A 19,087-nucleotide genomic window follows, 5' to 3' on the forward strand; every position below is an offset into this window, starting at 1 on the left:
AGCTGTGGAGTTATATGATTTTATTCATTTACATGACTTATCCAGTGCTAGAAATCACATATTTTTTCAAGACAGTGTGAATACGTTTTTTTTAGTTTTTAGTAGATTTTTAATACTTTAGTTTTTTTTACTGTTTGTTATTGTCTTATTTTAAATAATTTTAAGCCATGTTGAGGCCCCCTAGTGGGCCCCGGCTCCCTCGCAGGTCAATCTAAAATGGATAGTACATTAATAATAGACCTGTACTTATCATACTTATATACTTATCATTCTGTCATATATCTGAACTCTGATACTCTAAACAATTGCTTTCATCTCTTTCAGTGGATCACCAGACAAAGAAAAATCTGTGAGTACAACACAATCCATGAAAGTGAATAAATGGTCTACAAACTTAGTTTAGGTAGTGTTGTGAATTATTATTTCATTGTGATCGTTCTTGCAATGTCTCATCCCATATGTTTTATTCCCAGAAAAAAGCCAATGGTGCACCCAATGGTTTTTACGGTGAGATCGACTGGGATCGATATGTAAGTAAATCTCTCTGAATGCTGATTTTTCATACAGTCTTTATAGTTCCTGTGAATGTAATGCCTCATGTGTTTGTCTGTACCATAACAGAACTCTCCTGATGTGGATGATGAAGGGTACAGCGTTAAACCTGGAGAACAAGGGGGAAATATCCTTTTAGTCTTCACATGCATATTCATTTCCCATTTTTTCTGACCTTTAATTTGTATAAAAATAAAGAGAAAAAACTATGGAATTCCATAACAAGATTCACCAGCTTCAAAAGTCAAGATGGGCTGCTCCTCCAGTGAATCAGAGGGAGAGGGAGAGGAGGAGCATGGGAAGAAATTTAAGATCAAGATCAAGCCATTGGCAGCAAACAGTGGAACCTGCACAGTATCTACTATGGATGAGCTGAAGGCCTCAGTGGGGACGCTGGCCATATCTCCTTCCCCTCTGGTTCGTCTTTAAGTTTTACTTTACACTGCTTATGTCCCATAATAATATTCACATTCAAATATTGAGATGATTTCCTCTGTTCTTCTGTTTCCTCACACAGAGAAAGAGTCCGGTAAGCAAGTGTTTTTACACTTCTGTCTGGTTTTACCTTAGTTTAGCATACCTTAGCTCTCAGGATCATATCGGCAAATGGTGAATCCATCAAAAGTGCTATACTGGAAAAATTGTAGTTCAATCCAATTGAATTTAACCATAATCAGCAATGCTTGAAATTAATCTGAAATGCATAAAAAAACTTGACTTAAGTTTTAAGACTTAGCGGTTTAGTTGTTTTTTATTGGTGTCTGTCTGTCGATATTGGGTATTTGTTTGTGCATACTCATAATCACTACTTTTAAATTTTTTTTCAATATTTTTGCTCTCATCTAATACTTAAAGTTAATCTTTGAAAACACTAATAATTAAATAACACCTGTAAGTTTAAGCAAACCTCAAAACAAACATCCATTTTTCATACATTCTTGTACACTACCGTTCAAAAGTTTAGGGTCTGAAAGTTTTTTTTTTTTTTTTTTTTGAAAGAAGTCTGTAATGCTCACCACGGCTGTGTCTATTTGATAAAAAATACAGTAAAAATGGTAATACTATGAAAAATCATTACAATTTAAAATAACTGTTTTCTATTGTAATACATAAATGTAATTTATTCCTGTAATGCAAAGCTGAATTTTCAGCATTATTACTCCAGTCTTCAGTGTCACATGATCATTCTAATATGTTTATTTGCTGGTGAATAATCATTTATTACTAATTATCAGTGTTGAAAACAGTTTTGCTATTTAATAGGTTTGTGGAAACCATGATATATATGTTATCTTTGAGTGATACATTTTTAAATAGAAACCTTTTGTAATATTATAAATGCCTTTACTGTCACTTTTGATTATTTTAATGCATCCTTGCTGAATAAAAGTATTTATTTCTTTATAAAAAACTTTCTGACCCCAAACTTTTGAACGGCACTACATTACATTTGATTATTATTCCATAAATTGTTTGTTGTGATGACTTGTACACTTGAACATTTAAAATGATTTATTTTAGTTTTTAGTGTTTTTTTAATTTTTTTTTAGACAAAATAGTATTGAAATTTAATATTGACTGATTATTGGCCATAACATGCAACTATTTTTATTTGAACAGTATCATTCAGAATTTGAATATTGCTGCATCCCTAGAACTGTGTTTAAGTAAACAATGAGCGATATGTTTCAGCCATAAATTATTTTTTTTAATTGAAATGGTTTAAGTTATTTGAATTACAGGCTTTATGTAAATTTTACATTTATGAATTATGCAGATGCATTTATCCAAAGCAACTGACAATACATTGCATTCAAGTTATATAAACCCATAAACATGCTGTTGAGTCACAGAAATGCATTTATAATGCATTAATGCTTTCATGTATAATGAAGAAGTGTGCTTCCACCTGGAAAGATCCATCAAGCATGTTTTCCTCTTCTAAATATTGTTTTTGTTAATAGTACTGATCTGTTACTCACTCTCTGACCAGGTCTGTTCTTTCTCCTTTTTTGCTGATCTCAGAGGCGAAGTCCAGTAAGTATGGTCATTGTAAATGTAATAGATAAATATTACCAAAATGTACTGATATGATACTGATGTTGCTATTGCATGCGCAATAGAAGCTGTGTTACACTGAACATTTCATCGGGATGATGCTTCATGTTGTGTTACTGTACTGCATGTTGGGTGTGAATGTCAGATGGAGTTCACTCTGTTGTCCATTACCTGAAGATGTTTGCCGCTCATCAGTTGTGTCAGAGAAGCTTCATTAGTTTTCAATGATAAATGGAACTGATGGAAAACAATGTCCAGGTGTCAAATAATACCTGTTATCTCACATGATGGGACTGTATATTCAGTGCACTGGTAGAAATCTATCAAAGGGTAGAGATTTAGCTATAAGTATTTGCTTAAAAATAATATGTGGTCACAGGTATGCATATATTTCCATATACTGTGGCCCATCTAATCAGAATCTACTGTAGTTTTCTAATATTAGTTCTATTGTTTTGTCTCTTTCATTTGGTCATTTCAATTGTCTATTGGTCAGTATATATTTTTTTTTAAAGAAATTAATACTTTTTTTTTAAGCATCGATGCTTAAAAGTAATCAACAGTGACAGTTAAGACATTTATAATGTTACAACATGCTGTTCTTTTGAGCTATCTATTGATCAGAGAATCCTGAAAACAAATATTTCACAGTTTCCACAAACATGAAGCAGCACAACTGTTTTCAACATTTATAATAATAAGAAATGTTTCTTGAGCAGCAAATCATCATATTAGAATGATTTCTGAAAGATCATGTGACACTGAAGACTGGCGTAATGATGCTGAAAATTCAGCTTTGATCACAGGAATAAATTACATTTTGATATATATTAAAATAGAAAACTATGGAAGCTTGCTCGCAACTCTGACTTTATATCACACAATTCTGACTTTATAACTCACAATTCTGACATAACTCGCAGTTGCATATTATAAAGTTAGAATTGGGAGTTTATATCTCGCAATTCTGACTTTAGAACTGGCAGTTGTGGTTTATATCACAAAATTCTAGTATTTTGCAAGATGTTAACTAGGTGCAAATAATAGACTTCTTTCAAAAACATTTTAAAGATCTTCCCAAACCCAGTTTTTGGAACGGTAGTTTATGAAATCTTCCCAGGCACCTCGGAGATTAATTTTTTATACGTGTTTTATAGTGATATGTGTGTGAATATCAAAGAAAAGAGTTTCTATCCCATCATGTTAGTTCATATAAATGTTGTGTATAGTGTTTGTGGTCCTTGAAATGTCTTTGTTATCTTCTTCTGTGACCTTTGTTACAGTGCCAGATGAAACGAAACCTGTCAAGTGAGTGTTCATTTGGAAATATCGACTTGACTTGTATTGTCGTATCACTTCAGTTTGTCGATCATGGTTGTCACTTTTAAATAGTTGTCTTCTTTGCATATTCCAGGTGAGGAGATTGCCAGACCAAGACGATCTACTCCAACACCCACGACAACCCCAGGGCCTGGTTCAGACCCGCCCAGGTTAGTGTGCCATCATCACCAATCCTTATGAAACTTTGTGGTTCTCCTCACTATTGAATTATTCATTTTCAGTTGAGTAACCTTTCTAAATTTCACTGCCTGAATACTCTTGGTATATTTTGGACTTGTTGTTTTTCTTCTGTCTCGCATAAAAAGAGAACACACAGCAGCGTTTTTCGGCCCACCGTTTGAGACCAATTTCGAAGCACACAACTCAGAAGGTAATGCTTTCCATTATGGAAAGTTACATTCATACTTCTAAATAACCTTACATTGCTGAGTTATTTTATGTGGCAAAATTGTATATGTGGTTTACAAGATTACCCTGTTAACTGTCAGTGTCTCAGTACCAGGACTCTTGGCACACTTTTTTTATTGCCTTTTTTTCCCCACCACAAATTTTAGTAATCATCATAAATTAGGCATAATTTGAAAGCTTAAAGTTGCCCCATTATGCTATTTTAAATGTTCCTAATTTTGATTTCAGAGGTCTCCTACAATAGATTTAGCATCAAAAGTAAAAAAATTATAAAAATAAAATAAAAATCATATTATACATTTATTGCAGCATTACCTCATTCCTCAAAGAGCCTAAAAGCCGTTTGCTCAAAGATTCAGACTCTTTCAGTGATAATACTCTGCTCTGATTGGTCAAATGGTCCAGTCTGTTGTGATTGGTCGACTGCTTTTAGCATGTGCCAGAAACGAAACTCCCATTACCGTTTTTGAATTTCAGCCCCAGACGCTTCCTCAGCACTTGTATACAAATTGTTACGAACAGTAACAATGGCATCGTTTTTTCTGTATCAATTCCAGCGCGCGTCCTTTTGATGTGCATGCAAAGTGTATTTGCAGCGCCGAAAACAGCGTCTTCTCGGCGATTGACAACACAAACCAAACTCTACCAGACCTCAGCTACAACCACAGTGTTTGAGGGCCGGTTGTTTGTGGGCAACCAGTGAAGACCATAGGTTTGCATTATGCAAATTTTTTTCATGTTACATAGGTTTGTAACAGGAAGTAAGACTGGAATTGCAGACGACTCGTTTCAGCAGTTCACAATCGATCCCTTCTTTTAGGAGAAAAAATCACTTTATTTGTCTTCCGCTTTGATCTTTAAAACTTTGCAGACCTTATTACACACTAAATAAAAGGTAATATAGGAAATAGCATACCAGGGGCACTTTAAACACTCAAACGTCATCCTATGAATACCGTTTTGAAATTGGACATTGCGTTACCATGGATATGATACAATAAAACCTTTTAGCGGGCTACATTTTTGTGATATCAACTTCAAATTTGGAACACAACTTGGTTAGACATATGGCATTGATTTTCTAGCCATTATAGAGTCCAAATTATTTTGTAAAATATATATTTTGTATAAAAAAAATTCAGTTCGGTACATTTACTTTACAATAAACCCTTTACATTTCTATAACTTTTTACACTTTTATTTTTGCAAGCTACTTTCACTTCTGCAATAATCTGCTGATTGTTTCCTTTAAAAAGAGACTTGCGTCTGTATTCTAAGTATTCATAAATTACAACCATTTAAGATAAAATCTATGCTCAAAAAGGGGGTGACAGTTAACAGGTTAATCAGTTTATCAGAAAAATGTCCTTCTGTGTCTTGCTTTGCTTTGTCTTATGAAATATTTGTGTTGGTCAAGGATTGTATTGATGGGCGTTTCTTTCATTAATGTTAATAATGACAGTGTTCCTGGTTGAGCCGGAGCCCTGGTGTCAGTCCGCCTCTCTCTCCACCTGTGTTCTGAGCAGATCTCTGCCCACTGCTGGTACTGCTCCACATTCATCATCTTACAAAACAGTCTTTATTCAGCGCAATATTCAGTAAGGTAGTACTTCTTTCCGAACATGCCCTGTCAACTGTCTTTTCAGTTCCGCCTCCACTTCCTCCAAAGAACATTCCTGTCACTCCACCTGGACGCAGCTCTAGCTCTGTAGAATCCTCCGGTACGTACTGACAGTTCCAATTAAGCATCCAAAGCATTTCAAAGAACTGAGTTCCAGGATCGTCTTTCTCTAGAATACTTGTTCCTAGCTTTATGTTTGTGGTAGGGGTGTGCGATATTGTCAAAAATGATATCCCAATATTTTCCATGATTTTGTCAGTAACGATAATTTGACTATTTTGCTGAGTGTGTTTTTGTGCTGGTACCTTTACTGGTTTAGGTCTGTTGTGGACATTTTTGCCACCCTAAATTGATTTCCAGGGGCGTTTTACCTTTTATAAGGGAATTTTTTTCTAACCTTATTAGATATATACATCATATTTTGTCAAATTCTTACATTTGATCAATAAATTAAATTAGAATAATAAGACACTATATAGGCTGTTACCAATCAAATGAAATCAATATCAACAAAATCTTTTTTGCACTGCAGAACTGCTACAGAAGCTGCATCTAAAACAGCATTTGCGCTGAAATGGTTTAAAATCGCTTAAATGTGTAAATTGGCAAGAAAAAACGTGCAAATGATAAACTTTCCCTCGATGAGGCTCAAACTTAGCAATTAATATGTGAATCACATGCGTGCCGAACCATGGGGCTTCACTGCCATTCACAAATCCTCTCCTGTGGCCTCATGGGATAGTACAGCGTCCATTGTGTGTTGCTCAGAGACGCACAACAGTTTCATTGCAGCTTTGTTTGAAACTATTTTCATTGCTGAAATAGAGCAAAAAAACCTATATTGTCAACATTGTGTCTAAAATGTAACACAATATTATTTCCTTGTTTATTGAACTGTTGTATAAAAAGTTATTCAAGACAAAAGCTCATAAAGGGTAATTTTTGCCCCATTTATTGAATTTTGGGGACATTCTAACTCTATTTTACAAGGCAAAAGAGAAAGTGTGCACCCTCAAGGCAAGTTTTTGCAGTGAGCGACATACTCGATAATGTCAGCTTCAACATTGTTAAAACAACAATTATATACACATATATGCAATACATATTGCACACCCCTAGTTTTTTGGTGGTGGTGAAAGATGGAAGAGTATTTGACAGTTCATTGTTGTTCTTTCCAATCAGGTTATTATAGCGTGGTTCCTAGTGTCAGAGGACATGGATCAGCTTCGGCCTATCAGGATTCCTCATTATCTGACCCGGCCGCAGGGGCATTTATGCCTGACTTGGACTGTGTTTTCGGGCCTGTAGAGACGCCCAGGTCTGGATCAGATGTGGTGCAGTGCAGTTGGGTGAGCTTCAGCGAGGGCTCTCCCGCCAGACCTCCTCCACCAGATGAACCCGCCCCTTCTCCACCTCTGTCCTCTTCCCCTGCGGACTCGCCTCCGACCTCGCCCCTCAACCTGCCGCCTCCCGCCTCGCCCCCTCCCCCCCTGCACTCCATCCCGCCTCCAGATTCACCTCCACCACCACCGCCCTTAGACTCTCCTCTGAGTCCCCTGGACCTTCCCTGCTGCTTTCAGCTCCCAGAGCCTGAGCTCACCCTAGAGTCCCCCGTGACCCCTGCCAGCCCTGGACTACCCTTCCTGCCAGCGGACCACCCTCCACATAGAGCCATACCTTCCCCTCTCACCTTGAGAGACGACAGTAGAAGAACCCCTGACTTGGCGAGCATGAGGGACGAGTTTACTGTGTTTGGCACATCACCCAAAGACATTGCAGCAGGAAGCTTCAGAGGAACCCCACCTCCACTGCCCCCTCCTACTTACAGGAGTGTGATGGGCTCCCCGGGGCCCGGCAGTGGTGAGTTAGCAGTCATTTCAAAAATGAAAATTATCCCATAATTTACTCATCCTCAAGCCATCCTAGATGTATATGACTTTCTTCTTTCAACCGCATACAATCTGGGTTCTGTTAAATAATATCCTTGCATAGCATCCATGCATCATAAAAGTAATCCATACAACTCCAGTGGGTTAATAAATGCCTTCTGAAGCAAACCGATGGGTTTTTGTAAGAAAAATACCTTACAAATATAAATATATAAATATTTATATTTAAAACTACAGTATAATCACTGGCTTCTGGCAACAGTCGTATCTGTGTTCTGTTCACAAAAGATTGTTTTTGGGAGAGGGGTCCATTCGCACCTAAGCTTACGCTACTCCTACATCATACATCATACATTGAGTCAGAGGTCACCCTTCCGCCTGAACTCAACTCTCTCGTGAGGGCGCTTACGGCCATTGCCGGAAACCAGTGATTATAGTTTAGAAAGTTTTAAATATGGATATTTTCCATCGCTTCACTTCAGAAGGCATTTATTAACCCCATGGAGCCCAAAGTAATGTATGGATTACTTTTGGAGCTTCAAAAACTCAGGCACTATTCAACACCATTATAAAGCTTGGAAGAGCCAGGATATTTTTTTAATATGACTCTGATTGTGAAAGAAGAAAGTCATATACACCTAGGATGGCTTGAGGGTGAGTAAATCGTGGGATCATTTTCATTTTTGGGTGAACTGTTCCTTTAATAATAATAATAATAATTAATGATAAATTAATGAATGACCACACTGAAGTACTTCTGTAATAATAATCTGATTTTATGTTCTTAGGGCCGTCCTCTCCCGCACGTGCTGGCACTCCACTGTCTGCTGGCAGCCCCATCCCGCCTCTTCCACCAAGACCATCATCACGACCGAAACTACCACCTGGAAAACCAAACCTAGCAGATCTGGTATGACTCTGTCAACTGCTGTGGAACATTTGAAAAATGTCACCTCAAAAGAAGATGTCTAGTGGTTCTCAACACATTGTCAAAGACATTAGCCTACTGTAATCCCAGTAAATTACTGTAAAATTACCAGAATTACACAAATATGCTGTTCATACAAGCAACGGTATTCTGGCTTTTTAGCGTTAAAGGGATAGTTCCCCCAAAAATGAAAATTAGCCCATGATTTACTCACCCTGAAGCCATCCTAGGTGTATGACATTCTTCTTTCAGACGAATACAATCAGAGTTAAATAAAAAAATGTCCTGGCTCTTCCAAGCTTTAGAATGGCAGTGAATAGCCATTTCTGCTTTGAAGTCCATAAAAGTGCATCTATCCATCATAAAAGTGCTCCACACGGCTCTGGGGGGTTTAATAAAGGCCTTCTGAAGCGAAGTGATGCGTTTGTGTAAGAAAAATATCCATATTTAAAACTTTATAAAGTAAAATAACTAGCTTCCGGCCAAATGAACATACGGATTCCACTTAAGTGTAAAGCGCAACTTTATACTTAAGTAAAAAAAAAATTTTTTTTTCTTCTGATGGACAGGATATTGAGGCGCATATTAGTATCCAACTGCAGAGCTGCAATGCTGATGAATGGAAAAGAAGGGAGGGTCTCGAGCGTGACACATTTAAAAAGTTGAGAGACATGGCGCACCGGTCAAAGATGTCCAACTAGCTCATATTAACTATTAAAAAGCAGTAGAGCTTACTGTAAACAGCACGGAGTAATCACGTCATCTCCATAAGAACTTTATGATTTGCCGTTCGGACCTCGTACATGCTCATAACGGTAATCTTTGTTCACACTGAGCACCATACCAGTATTTTACTGGTAATGTTACAACTTCTCGTACTGGTAAATTGCCGGAACCGATTTACCAGTATTTTTGAAAAGGTCCTGTTTTATGTATACTGTATTATTTATGTGTGAAAGGGGCTAATATTTGAAGTCTAATATGTTTGAGTACCTCTGGCATTGGAAATTATTGCTTTGGTTGTTCTCACTAATTCTAAAGATCCAAACATTAAACTTAAGTATTTATGGGTATTTATACCCATATACTGCTCAAAGACAACAATAGTTGCAATTGTTCACTAAGGGAGTGTGGACTAGGTGTCAGATTTGTAATGCCTGGTTCAAGCTGTTATTTCTGTTTCCCCTCAGGCCCGTCCCTTCAGCCCCCCGATCCACTCCTGGAGTCCTCCACCCTTTGCTCCTCTGGCCAGAGCTGAGAGCACCTCCTCCATCTCCTCCGTCACCTCTCTGAGCACAGCCTCCACACCTACACTAGGCCGAGAACTGAACCTCTCTGTGTCAGGTGGGCCACAACACAGCTGTCCCAAGTCAGTTATCGCTGATTATACACAGTGTGAAGATGATAACAAGGCATAATGCCTTCTTCAGTTCAGTAAGTTGTGTGATATTTCGATAAAATTAGATCTCCTTCTGTATTTCAGCATGTTCCAGAGGTCCGAGTCCTCTCACAATGGGACCCCAAGACACTCTACCAGTGGCAGCCGCCTTCACGGAAACAATCAGCGCCTACTTTAAAGGAGCAGATCCAACTAGGTAAGCCTGCAGGGCATATTTTAAAGTCAGATTTTGAATTTAGCTCGTGTTTAGTTAAAATTTGTTGAATTTAATGTTTTTCTCTCGTGTCTTGCTGTGTGTTGTAGGTGTTTGGTGAAGATCACTGGTGAGATGGTGCTGTCTTTCCCAGCAGGGATCACCAGACACTTCTCCAGCCACCCCAGTCCACCAGTGCTGACCTTCACCATCAGCCAGTACAGTCAGCTGGACCAGGTCCTTCCCAACCCACAGCTGCTGTGCTGGTAATACAACACCTGTAACTAGTGAATGAATCGTTCAGTTGAACCAGGCTTTTTAATAATTTTTGTCAACCCGTTTTAGAAATAGTTTGTAATCATCCCACTGTAAAGGAGAATTTTGCTTGAGAGTAGAACTTAGGTGAGTGATGTTGAAATTAGAGTTGTCTCAATATTAAAATAATGGCTGATACCAATAAACCAATATTTATGTTTATGGTATGGTCAGTATTACAAATTATATATTATTTTCTCTAAATGTATTAAAAACAAAACACTAAAAACTAAATGCTACTGTCACTAACCGGTTGTTGAGAACACACGACGAAAAAGATTAGATTCAAAAGTCTTTAATGAGTAACAGGAAACGTAACAGCCGTTATACACTGATGAGACCAGGCAAATGAGAACAGAGACACTGGAACTTAGGGGCTGTTTACATGACATTGTTTTCAACTAAAAACGTAAAATTTTAGCCGTTCATTCAGACGACATAAGCGTTTTGGGAGTCAGAAAATGCTAAGTTTTGAAACCGGGTTTCAAAGTGCAAGTTAACGGTCTCTGTGTAAACAACAAAAACTTGAATTTGTGAAAAGATGATGTCATTAACGTGTATTACGTGTTCAATCTAGTGTTTCATCGCCATCTAATGGCCTGGCAGCAGAATACAGCGTTTTAGTCGTTTTCGCGGATCCGTGTGAATGGGGATCGTTTTGACAATGGTGTCATCTGTACACAGAAAACTCAAAGGAAAAACGTATCCGTTTTAAGCATGTCGTTGTCGTGTAAACGTACCCTTAAAATCAAGAGCAAACAAAGGTAATCAAACTCGCACAGCTGAACTGAATGATGAATCAAATCAGTAACCAAGGGAACTAACTACGGCACCGACAGGCTAGGAAAAGCAAACAGAAAGCAAACTAAAAAAGAACACAACTGTGACAGCTACAAGCAAATTTAGGCATCACAACATTATAATGTACAGTATGAAAAATATATATTAATTTTTAATTCTGCTAAAGATTATATTTCACTTTGTTATTAAATTATTGATGTTGATTAACTGTAAGCATTAGATGAAGGCAAAGGTAATCTAAATGTAAAAATAGGGAAAATTAGCTTAAACAGTTCAAAATCCACTGAAAATCAGCTGATATTGGATCAAACAATATATTAAACAATAAACAGTACAGATAGATTTAAAAATTGTAATATCGACTCATAACCGATATGGTATAATGTTCATCCCTAGTTGGAACCGTAGACAATGTAACATAGCTTTTGAATAAATAGCTATTGTATAACTGTTATTATTGTTAAAGGGTAGTTGATTATGATTTCACTTTTTTAACTTTAGTTAGTGTGTAATGTTGCTGTTTGAGCATAAACAACATCTGCAAAGTTACAACGCTCAAAGTTCAAAGCAAAGGGAGATATTTTCTTTGAAAGAAATTGCTTTTTAAGGACTACAACAATCGGCTGGTAGGGACTACACAACATTCCTCCCGGGTTAGTGACATCACCAACCCTAACATTTACATAAACCCCACCCCCGGAACACGATTTATGGATTATCAGGACAAAATATGCTAATCAATGACTAGAAGATAACTACACATTATGCTACATAAATTCATCAACTAACCATTCAGAAATGATGTCTACATGTTGTCACTTCTTCTTGAGTCTCTCGATCTTTCTGATTCCGGTTTGAACATAAAAGGCTAAACGTTTAAAACATTTTCAGTGCATGTCTGTGTGAGTGCAAGCTGTTGTAGCTCCGCCCTCTGTGCCGGGAGCAGCAGCTCATTTGCATTTAGAGGGACAGACACAAAATCAGTGCGTACCCTCAAAAAATGACAACTTTAACATGCTATATAAAAATATCTGTGAGTTATTTCGAGCTAAAACTTCACATACACACTCTGGGGACATCAGAGATTTATTTTACATCTTGTGAAAAGGGCATTATACCACCCCTTTAACTAAAACATAAATATTAGAGGGAAAAACTTAACCGTAGAAAAATATATAGAAATCATGACCTGGAAACTAAGTTGAAGTGCTAAAATTACTAAAACTGAAAAACAAAAATCAGAACTGAAAAAAGGCTATTTAAAAATATCAATAATACTATAGTAGTATCGAAATAATACTAATATAACAATGCTGTATAAACGACAGTTACTTAATACTTTTTCACTGCACATAAATGCTTCTGATAAAAAGTTCTGGGAACTCATTAGAATGACTCAGATGCATAAATTAATCATTTTTAAACCAGTTCTTTGAAATAAACATTCACTAATCTGCCGTTATTGTCCAATAATTCTGAATTCTGTAAAAAATAAAAGGTTTATTGTTTTGTGACAAACCAATATACTTGTCCAGTCTGATATATATTGGCCCTATATTGGTCATTTTGAGATGATCTGCATCAGTTAACTAACCTATTAACAAGAGTGGTCATTTTACAGACTTGCAGACATTAAGTTAAAGATGATTTAAATATGTTAAATATGTTTTTAAATGTTTTTTGTTTAGTGAATATTTTGTACAGTAAATGTAAATATTGTGTGAAACTGAATTCATTTAAATTCAGCTAATTTCAATACATTTTATTTGCTATCATTAAAGTGCAGTGTCATTATATCAGCATTATATAACAGCCTTTGACTACTCTGCTCTCTAGATTTCAGCTTTGGTTTAAAAAAAAAAAACATCTTGACCAACATTTTGAAGCCCTTTTGAGATAGCATTATTTTAACGTGAAATATTTCCATCCTGCAGCGACACCACACCACCTACAGGTGACGCGAAGGAGTTCTGGGTGAATATGCCAAACTTGTTGAGTCACCTGAAGAAAGTGGCTGAGCAGAGGCCACAGGCCACGTATTACAATGTGGACATGCTGAAGTACCAGGTGGGATTTTGCATATAAACATGATCTGTGAGGATCTACATCATTTAAAGGGGTCATGACATGGATTTTTCTTTTATTATTTTAATGTTTCTTGAGGTTCATTTATAATGTCAATAAAGGTTTTTTAAACACACAAAAAAAAAAAAAAAAAAAAATTGTATATATATATATATATATGTGTGTGTGTGTGTGTGTGTGTGTGTAAAAATGATTATTTTCAACCCTCATTGTCTGAAATGATCCGTTTTTAAGGGGTGGCTCCTTTAAAGGTTTGTTAGTAAATGTCCACTGTTATGATTGACTGACATTATCCATATAATACCTTCATTTAAAAACAAAACATTATGAAATTGTTTTCTTATGGTTTGCGATGTTGCTGCTGTCAGATCCTGTACAGTTCAATGTTTCATCTGTCAACAAAAGTTTCTTTGCGATCTCTCCATTATACTGTGCCTCATTTACAAAACAATCTGTAGTCAAATGCTCCAACCAAACATATAAACCTCCATGACGCCATTAAAAGTAAACCATCCACTTGTTCCTGACACTGGGCAAATTTGATTTCTCATGTCATTACCCCTTTAAACCTGAATCTGGTCATCCTTTCTATAGTAGTGTAAGATATTTGAGATTTGTCCTTCCAGGTGTCCACTCAAGGGATCCAGTCCACGCCGCTGAACCTTGCGGTGAGCTGGCGTGGTGATGCCAGCAGCACAGACCTCAGGATAGACTATAAATACAACACAGAGGCCATGGCCACTCCCACACCACTCACCAACATCCACTTCATGGTAGCTGTGGATGGTGGCGTGAACAAACTCCAGGCCATGCTTCCACCGGCCTCCTGGTAAGGATCTATCAAGAAATCACTCTAAAAAAATCAACAGCAGTGTGTTGATGTATTGTAATGTTTTCTCATTCCTTGCTTTTAAAGGAACCCAGAGACGCAGAAAATTACGTGGAAGATCCCAGAGCTCTCACAGAGATCTGAAAATGGAGGTAAATCCCCTTTAGATGTTAACTCGGTGGAAGGGAAGCCCTCTAAAAGCTTTGCTAGAACGTTTAGCTCATGTTGGCAACTGTACAATGTGGTACAACTGGCAGAATGCCCTAATGGCAGTAAATTGAATTACTTAAGGAAAGGATTCACAAAGCCCAACTAAGGCTATTTTTACACCTGGTATTAAGATGCGTTTTGGTCGATCGGATCACAAGTAGACGAGGGAGACACATTCCCGTTTACACCTGATGTTTTAATCCGTCTCTTTTGTCCACTTTCAAACACTTCTGTCCTGATTTCTTTGAGGAGAGGGTCTATGGGTGGGTAAATGTGTGGGATTTTTCAGATCTTGCGATCTAATGAACGAAATAAGCTCACACAATTCACATATGAACGTGACCGGAGACAATGTAAAAACATACAGAGAGGATCAGCTTTCGTTTCTGCTCTGACAGCCGCAAGATCACGCCGGACGCTTTGAGTGCGTGTTAGAAATCAGGAATGGTGACATTGTTGAGAGAACATTGTGCTCAGTAGCGGTTTTTGGCACGGGCGAACCGGACAATCGCCCGGGGCGGCATTTTAGGGGGGGGGGGGGGGGGGGGGGGGGGGTTTTCTATTATCTATCATTTCACTGTGTGGGGAATTGGCAAATTTGCGCCCCCTGCAGCTGAGAAGATGCCGTGCACAGAAGCTGTTTGTTTGAGAAGGGGAGGAGGCGCGGGCGCGGATGACAGTTCACTTTCTTTTAGTTATCCATATAGTTATCTAAGTCAGTCACACCTCGACTTTCTTCCAAATAACGCACATTTCATACATTTCAAATACAGGCCTCTATATTTCCTGCACATTTTTGTTTTTCTGAATTGTCTGAATGGCTAATAAAATAGGTAATACAAAACGATTACTTGCTCACCACCACCAAGGTGAATTGGTTTAGTCTTGACTTCTGGTCGTGACTCGTCGTGAGTGACAGTTGGTATACGCTGATTTCACGCAGCCGTTATTTTAAAATCGAAAGGGGGTCTCGCCCAGGGTGTAATTCAATGTAGAACCGCCACTGATTGTGCTTGGTATGTTTTCCGTCTTCAAACCAAACTTGGGTCTCCAACCAACAAAGTTTAAATCCCGTCTGGCTAGCGCACTTCCCATAATGTTTAGTTTAGGTCAGTAGATGGAGAGTAGATGTCTTTTGTGGCTGTTCAAACGCATTCGTCCACATGAGCCTACACTACGAAAGCAGTCCAGTTGAATATGTTTTCAACTACCTCTGGAAGTGGTCGAAAGTGGACAAGCTCAAAACGTTTTAGACCGTGTTTACACCTGTCATCCACTTGTGATCCGATTGACCAAAACGCATCTTAATACCAGGTGTGAACGGCCTAGTTGGGGAAAAATTGGGAAAATTAGCTTGTACAATTAAATATCCAATAGCAGCTCATATATATCGTAAACAACGCTGCATTTGGCACAGTCTTTATAATTTATTCAAAAGCATAGCTACTGTATATTATTCTTAATACTGTTTTTATTCTTAACTAAAGTTATTAAAATTTGAATAAAGCTGGATTCAAATAAAAAAGTATTAGAATAAAAACTTTTTTTGAAAAATTTGAAATGTTGCCTTGGCAGTTAATTGAAATAAAATAAGTTGAAGTTGAAGAACTAAAATGACTCAAATTAAAACTGAAATTAAAATAAATTAAAGCTATATAGAAATAAAAAAATAAAATAAAAAAAATCTGACAAAGGCATAAAAAGTTTAAAATAGAAAAACTAACTAAAAATATTATATAAATAGTAAAACAGTTGTGCTTAATAATAATTAAATACAGTAACACTATTCTATAAACAGCAGGAGGAACTTAATACTATTTCACTGCACATGAAGTGCCATGCAAGATGCAAGATACAAGACTCTATGGCAGCTTTGAATCGAATTAAAAAAGAAAAATCTAGAATAAAAACACCCTAAACCGCAGCTGAGCAGATGAAACGTCTCCATTCACTGCAGAGGCTTGACATCAGCGGTCACTCAAACTGCAGTTTGCTGAAGACAAACTGAAAATGGAAATGCTCTTTTTATTGTTAATCAATGTGTTTATAGACAAACCCTAATGATATTCAAAACCAAATTTCAAAAGTGCTTTTTGCATTGTGCGTATAGGATAAAAAATGTAAACATTCTGTCATCATTTACTCACCCTCATGTTTTTCTAAACCTGTATGACTTTGTTTCTTCTGTGGGACAGAATAAGATATTTTTAAAAATGTCATGGAGTCCAATCATCTTCTGTGTTCTGCAAAAGGTGACAATCTGACATTTGTAAGGTGAAAATATTGTTTTGTGTATTTATTCATAATCATGAACATATGTTAATGTCTTTTGAACTGCACATCATATTACCTTTGTAAGCCTTTGTTTATTAGCCAACTAGCTTAGCGTAGCATTAACTGGTCAAGAACAGCTCTTTGGTTTAACTAGAACAAGATAACACACTACGTTTTTGATCAGGCATTGCCGACGAAGGAATTCTGTGAGGGGAGAGGAAGTTTCATGGCAACTGAGTTGCAGTGACAAAAGTATTGAAGGCTGCAGGAATGAGTCCTAAAACCTGGAGACAAGTTAGCATTTTTAAACTGCAACGCGTCTGAAATCAATGGGTTTTTTTTAATGACTTTTTGGTTAATTGCCTGAAATAGAGTGTGTGGTTAACACAAGCTCAAGATATTTTCACGTTTTATTCTACGACATAAAATGCATCAGTGTTACCCCCCTTGTGCCTTTTTATTTAAAGGATTTACTTGTCTTGAAAAAGGCGGTTGTTTACAAACGGGACTGCAGAGTTTGTCTAGGACATTAAACGTCATGGAAAACTTGTCTACTCACTAGTGCGCTTTCAAAGCCTGAATGTGTTTATATTTGCGCTCTTGCAAACTATTCTAAACCAAACTTTCCAAATTTTGTTGGAAATTTGTAGGAAGCTTAATGGTGGTGACGTTGCAGACATTCAACCATGGTGTAGTTTGTTTATAGCCTGACTTTAACTTTTCACTTCTGGTGATTGTATTTATGCTTCAAAATTCATAATTCAGAGGGTTTTTTTCCGGCAATAATCCAAAAGCTAATGTAAAAATGGGCTTTTTGTCGATGATCCCAGGGTGATGCTGACTTACGGGTTGGTCTACTCTACAGTAATACAGTACGCCATCCCTGCACCACTCTATACGGTGTGGATGGCAAAATATAAATAGAATCTAATACAATTAGTTGTTTAGCGAAGAACAATGAATCATAAACTTAAATATTCAGGCAGTTGTACAGTTGTAGAAACTTCATTGCACGGTTAAAGGGATAGTTCACCCAAAAATGTTGACATTTTGTCATCATGTACTCAAGATTGTTGGTGACCAGACAGTTGACGGTAGCCATTGACTTGCATAGTATTTTTTTCCTAATATGGAAGAGAAATTGGGTCCGTGAACTGTTTGATTACCGACATTCTTCAAAATATCTTCTTTTGTGTTCAGCAGATAAAAAAGAAACTCATACAGGTTTGGAACAACTTGAGGGTGAGCAAGTGATGGTCAAAGTTTTCAGTTTTGGGTGAACTATCCCTTTAAATGTTAAATGATGACAGACAAGTTAACTGGAATGTTGCAGAGACGATATTTTGTTATTAACCTCATAAATATGCAAATACGAATGTTAACAAATGTACAGTGTGAATAAACAGTGTGGTAGGATATATATCTGTAATGTCCTGTCATTGTGTGTCCGTGTGCCAGGGGTTGGAGCTCTCCTGGCCCGCTTCCAGTTAGCCGACGGCCCCAGTCGACCATCGCAGCTGGCAGTGCAGTTCACCAGTGAGGGCTGCACTCTGTCTGGCTGTGATTTTCAACTTGTAGGTTCAGGCTATAGACTATCCTTGGTTAAAAAAAGGTTTTCTGCAGGTATGTCTTTTTAAGAAATATATTTGTTCATTTGCAAAGAAGCAAGCTCTGCGTTCAATTAATGACACTGACACCACAAATATTCAATTAAGGCCTTAAAGGGATAGTTCACTTTGAAATTAAATTTTGGTATGTTTTAGCTTACCTCAAGGGCATCCAAGATGTAGGTGTCTTTTTTTCAGCAGTAGTTTCAATTTTGATATTTTTAGGTCAAACCGTTTTTGTCTGTCAGTCATATAATGCAGGTCGATGGTCACTGTCTCAAAGAGCATGCACAGAGTCCAAATTAAAACAATTCCCCATCGTCCAAATTAAACAATTCCCCATCGTAAGTACACATTGATGGCCTAAGACACGAAACGAGCGGTTTGTGTGAGAAAACGAACAGTATTTATATCGTTTTTACCTCTTGTACACAGCCACGTCCAAGTGATCTGAGAGCGCGGGCGGGTATAGATATATACAATAGAAGTCGCATTGGCTACTGCAGTTCATTGGAACGAAACCGTAGCCAATGCGACATCTAGTGTATATATCTATATCCGCTCTCAGATCATTTGG

General features: G+C 37.4%; 1 protein-coding gene across 1 annotated transcript in view; it reads left to right on the forward strand.

Moving 5' to 3' along the window:
* The window catches only part of sgip1b (SH3GL interacting endocytic adaptor 1b), a 30,381-nt gene that overhangs the window by 9,477 nt on the left and 1,817 nt on the right, over positions 1 to 19,087 (forward strand). Inside the window, 21 exon segments of the mRNA XM_082173858.1 lie at positions 325 to 349; positions 474 to 530; positions 622 to 679; positions 785 to 969; positions 1,070 to 1,081; positions 2,578 to 2,589; positions 3,894 to 3,918; positions 4,025 to 4,100; positions 4,257 to 4,321; positions 5,822 to 5,902; positions 6,006 to 6,080; positions 7,163 to 7,840; positions 8,658 to 8,779; positions 9,988 to 10,212; positions 10,216 to 10,277; positions 10,279 to 10,392; positions 10,500 to 10,655; positions 13,440 to 13,572; positions 14,217 to 14,419; positions 14,507 to 14,571; positions 18,362 to 18,526. Coding sequence (XP_082029984.1) covers positions 325 to 349; positions 474 to 530; positions 622 to 679; positions 785 to 969; positions 1,070 to 1,081; positions 2,578 to 2,589; positions 3,894 to 3,918; positions 4,025 to 4,100; positions 4,257 to 4,321; positions 5,822 to 5,902; positions 6,006 to 6,080; positions 7,163 to 7,840; positions 8,658 to 8,779; positions 9,988 to 10,212; positions 10,216 to 10,277; positions 10,279 to 10,392; positions 10,500 to 10,655; positions 13,440 to 13,572; positions 14,217 to 14,419; positions 14,507 to 14,571; positions 18,362 to 18,526 — 2,594 coding nt within the window.

Source organism: Leuciscus leuciscus, assembly GCF_965113295.1.
Source record: "Leuciscus leuciscus genome assembly, chromosome: 6".
Taxonomy (NCBI): domain Eukaryota; kingdom Metazoa; phylum Chordata; class Actinopteri; order Cypriniformes; family Leuciscidae; genus Leuciscus; species Leuciscus leuciscus.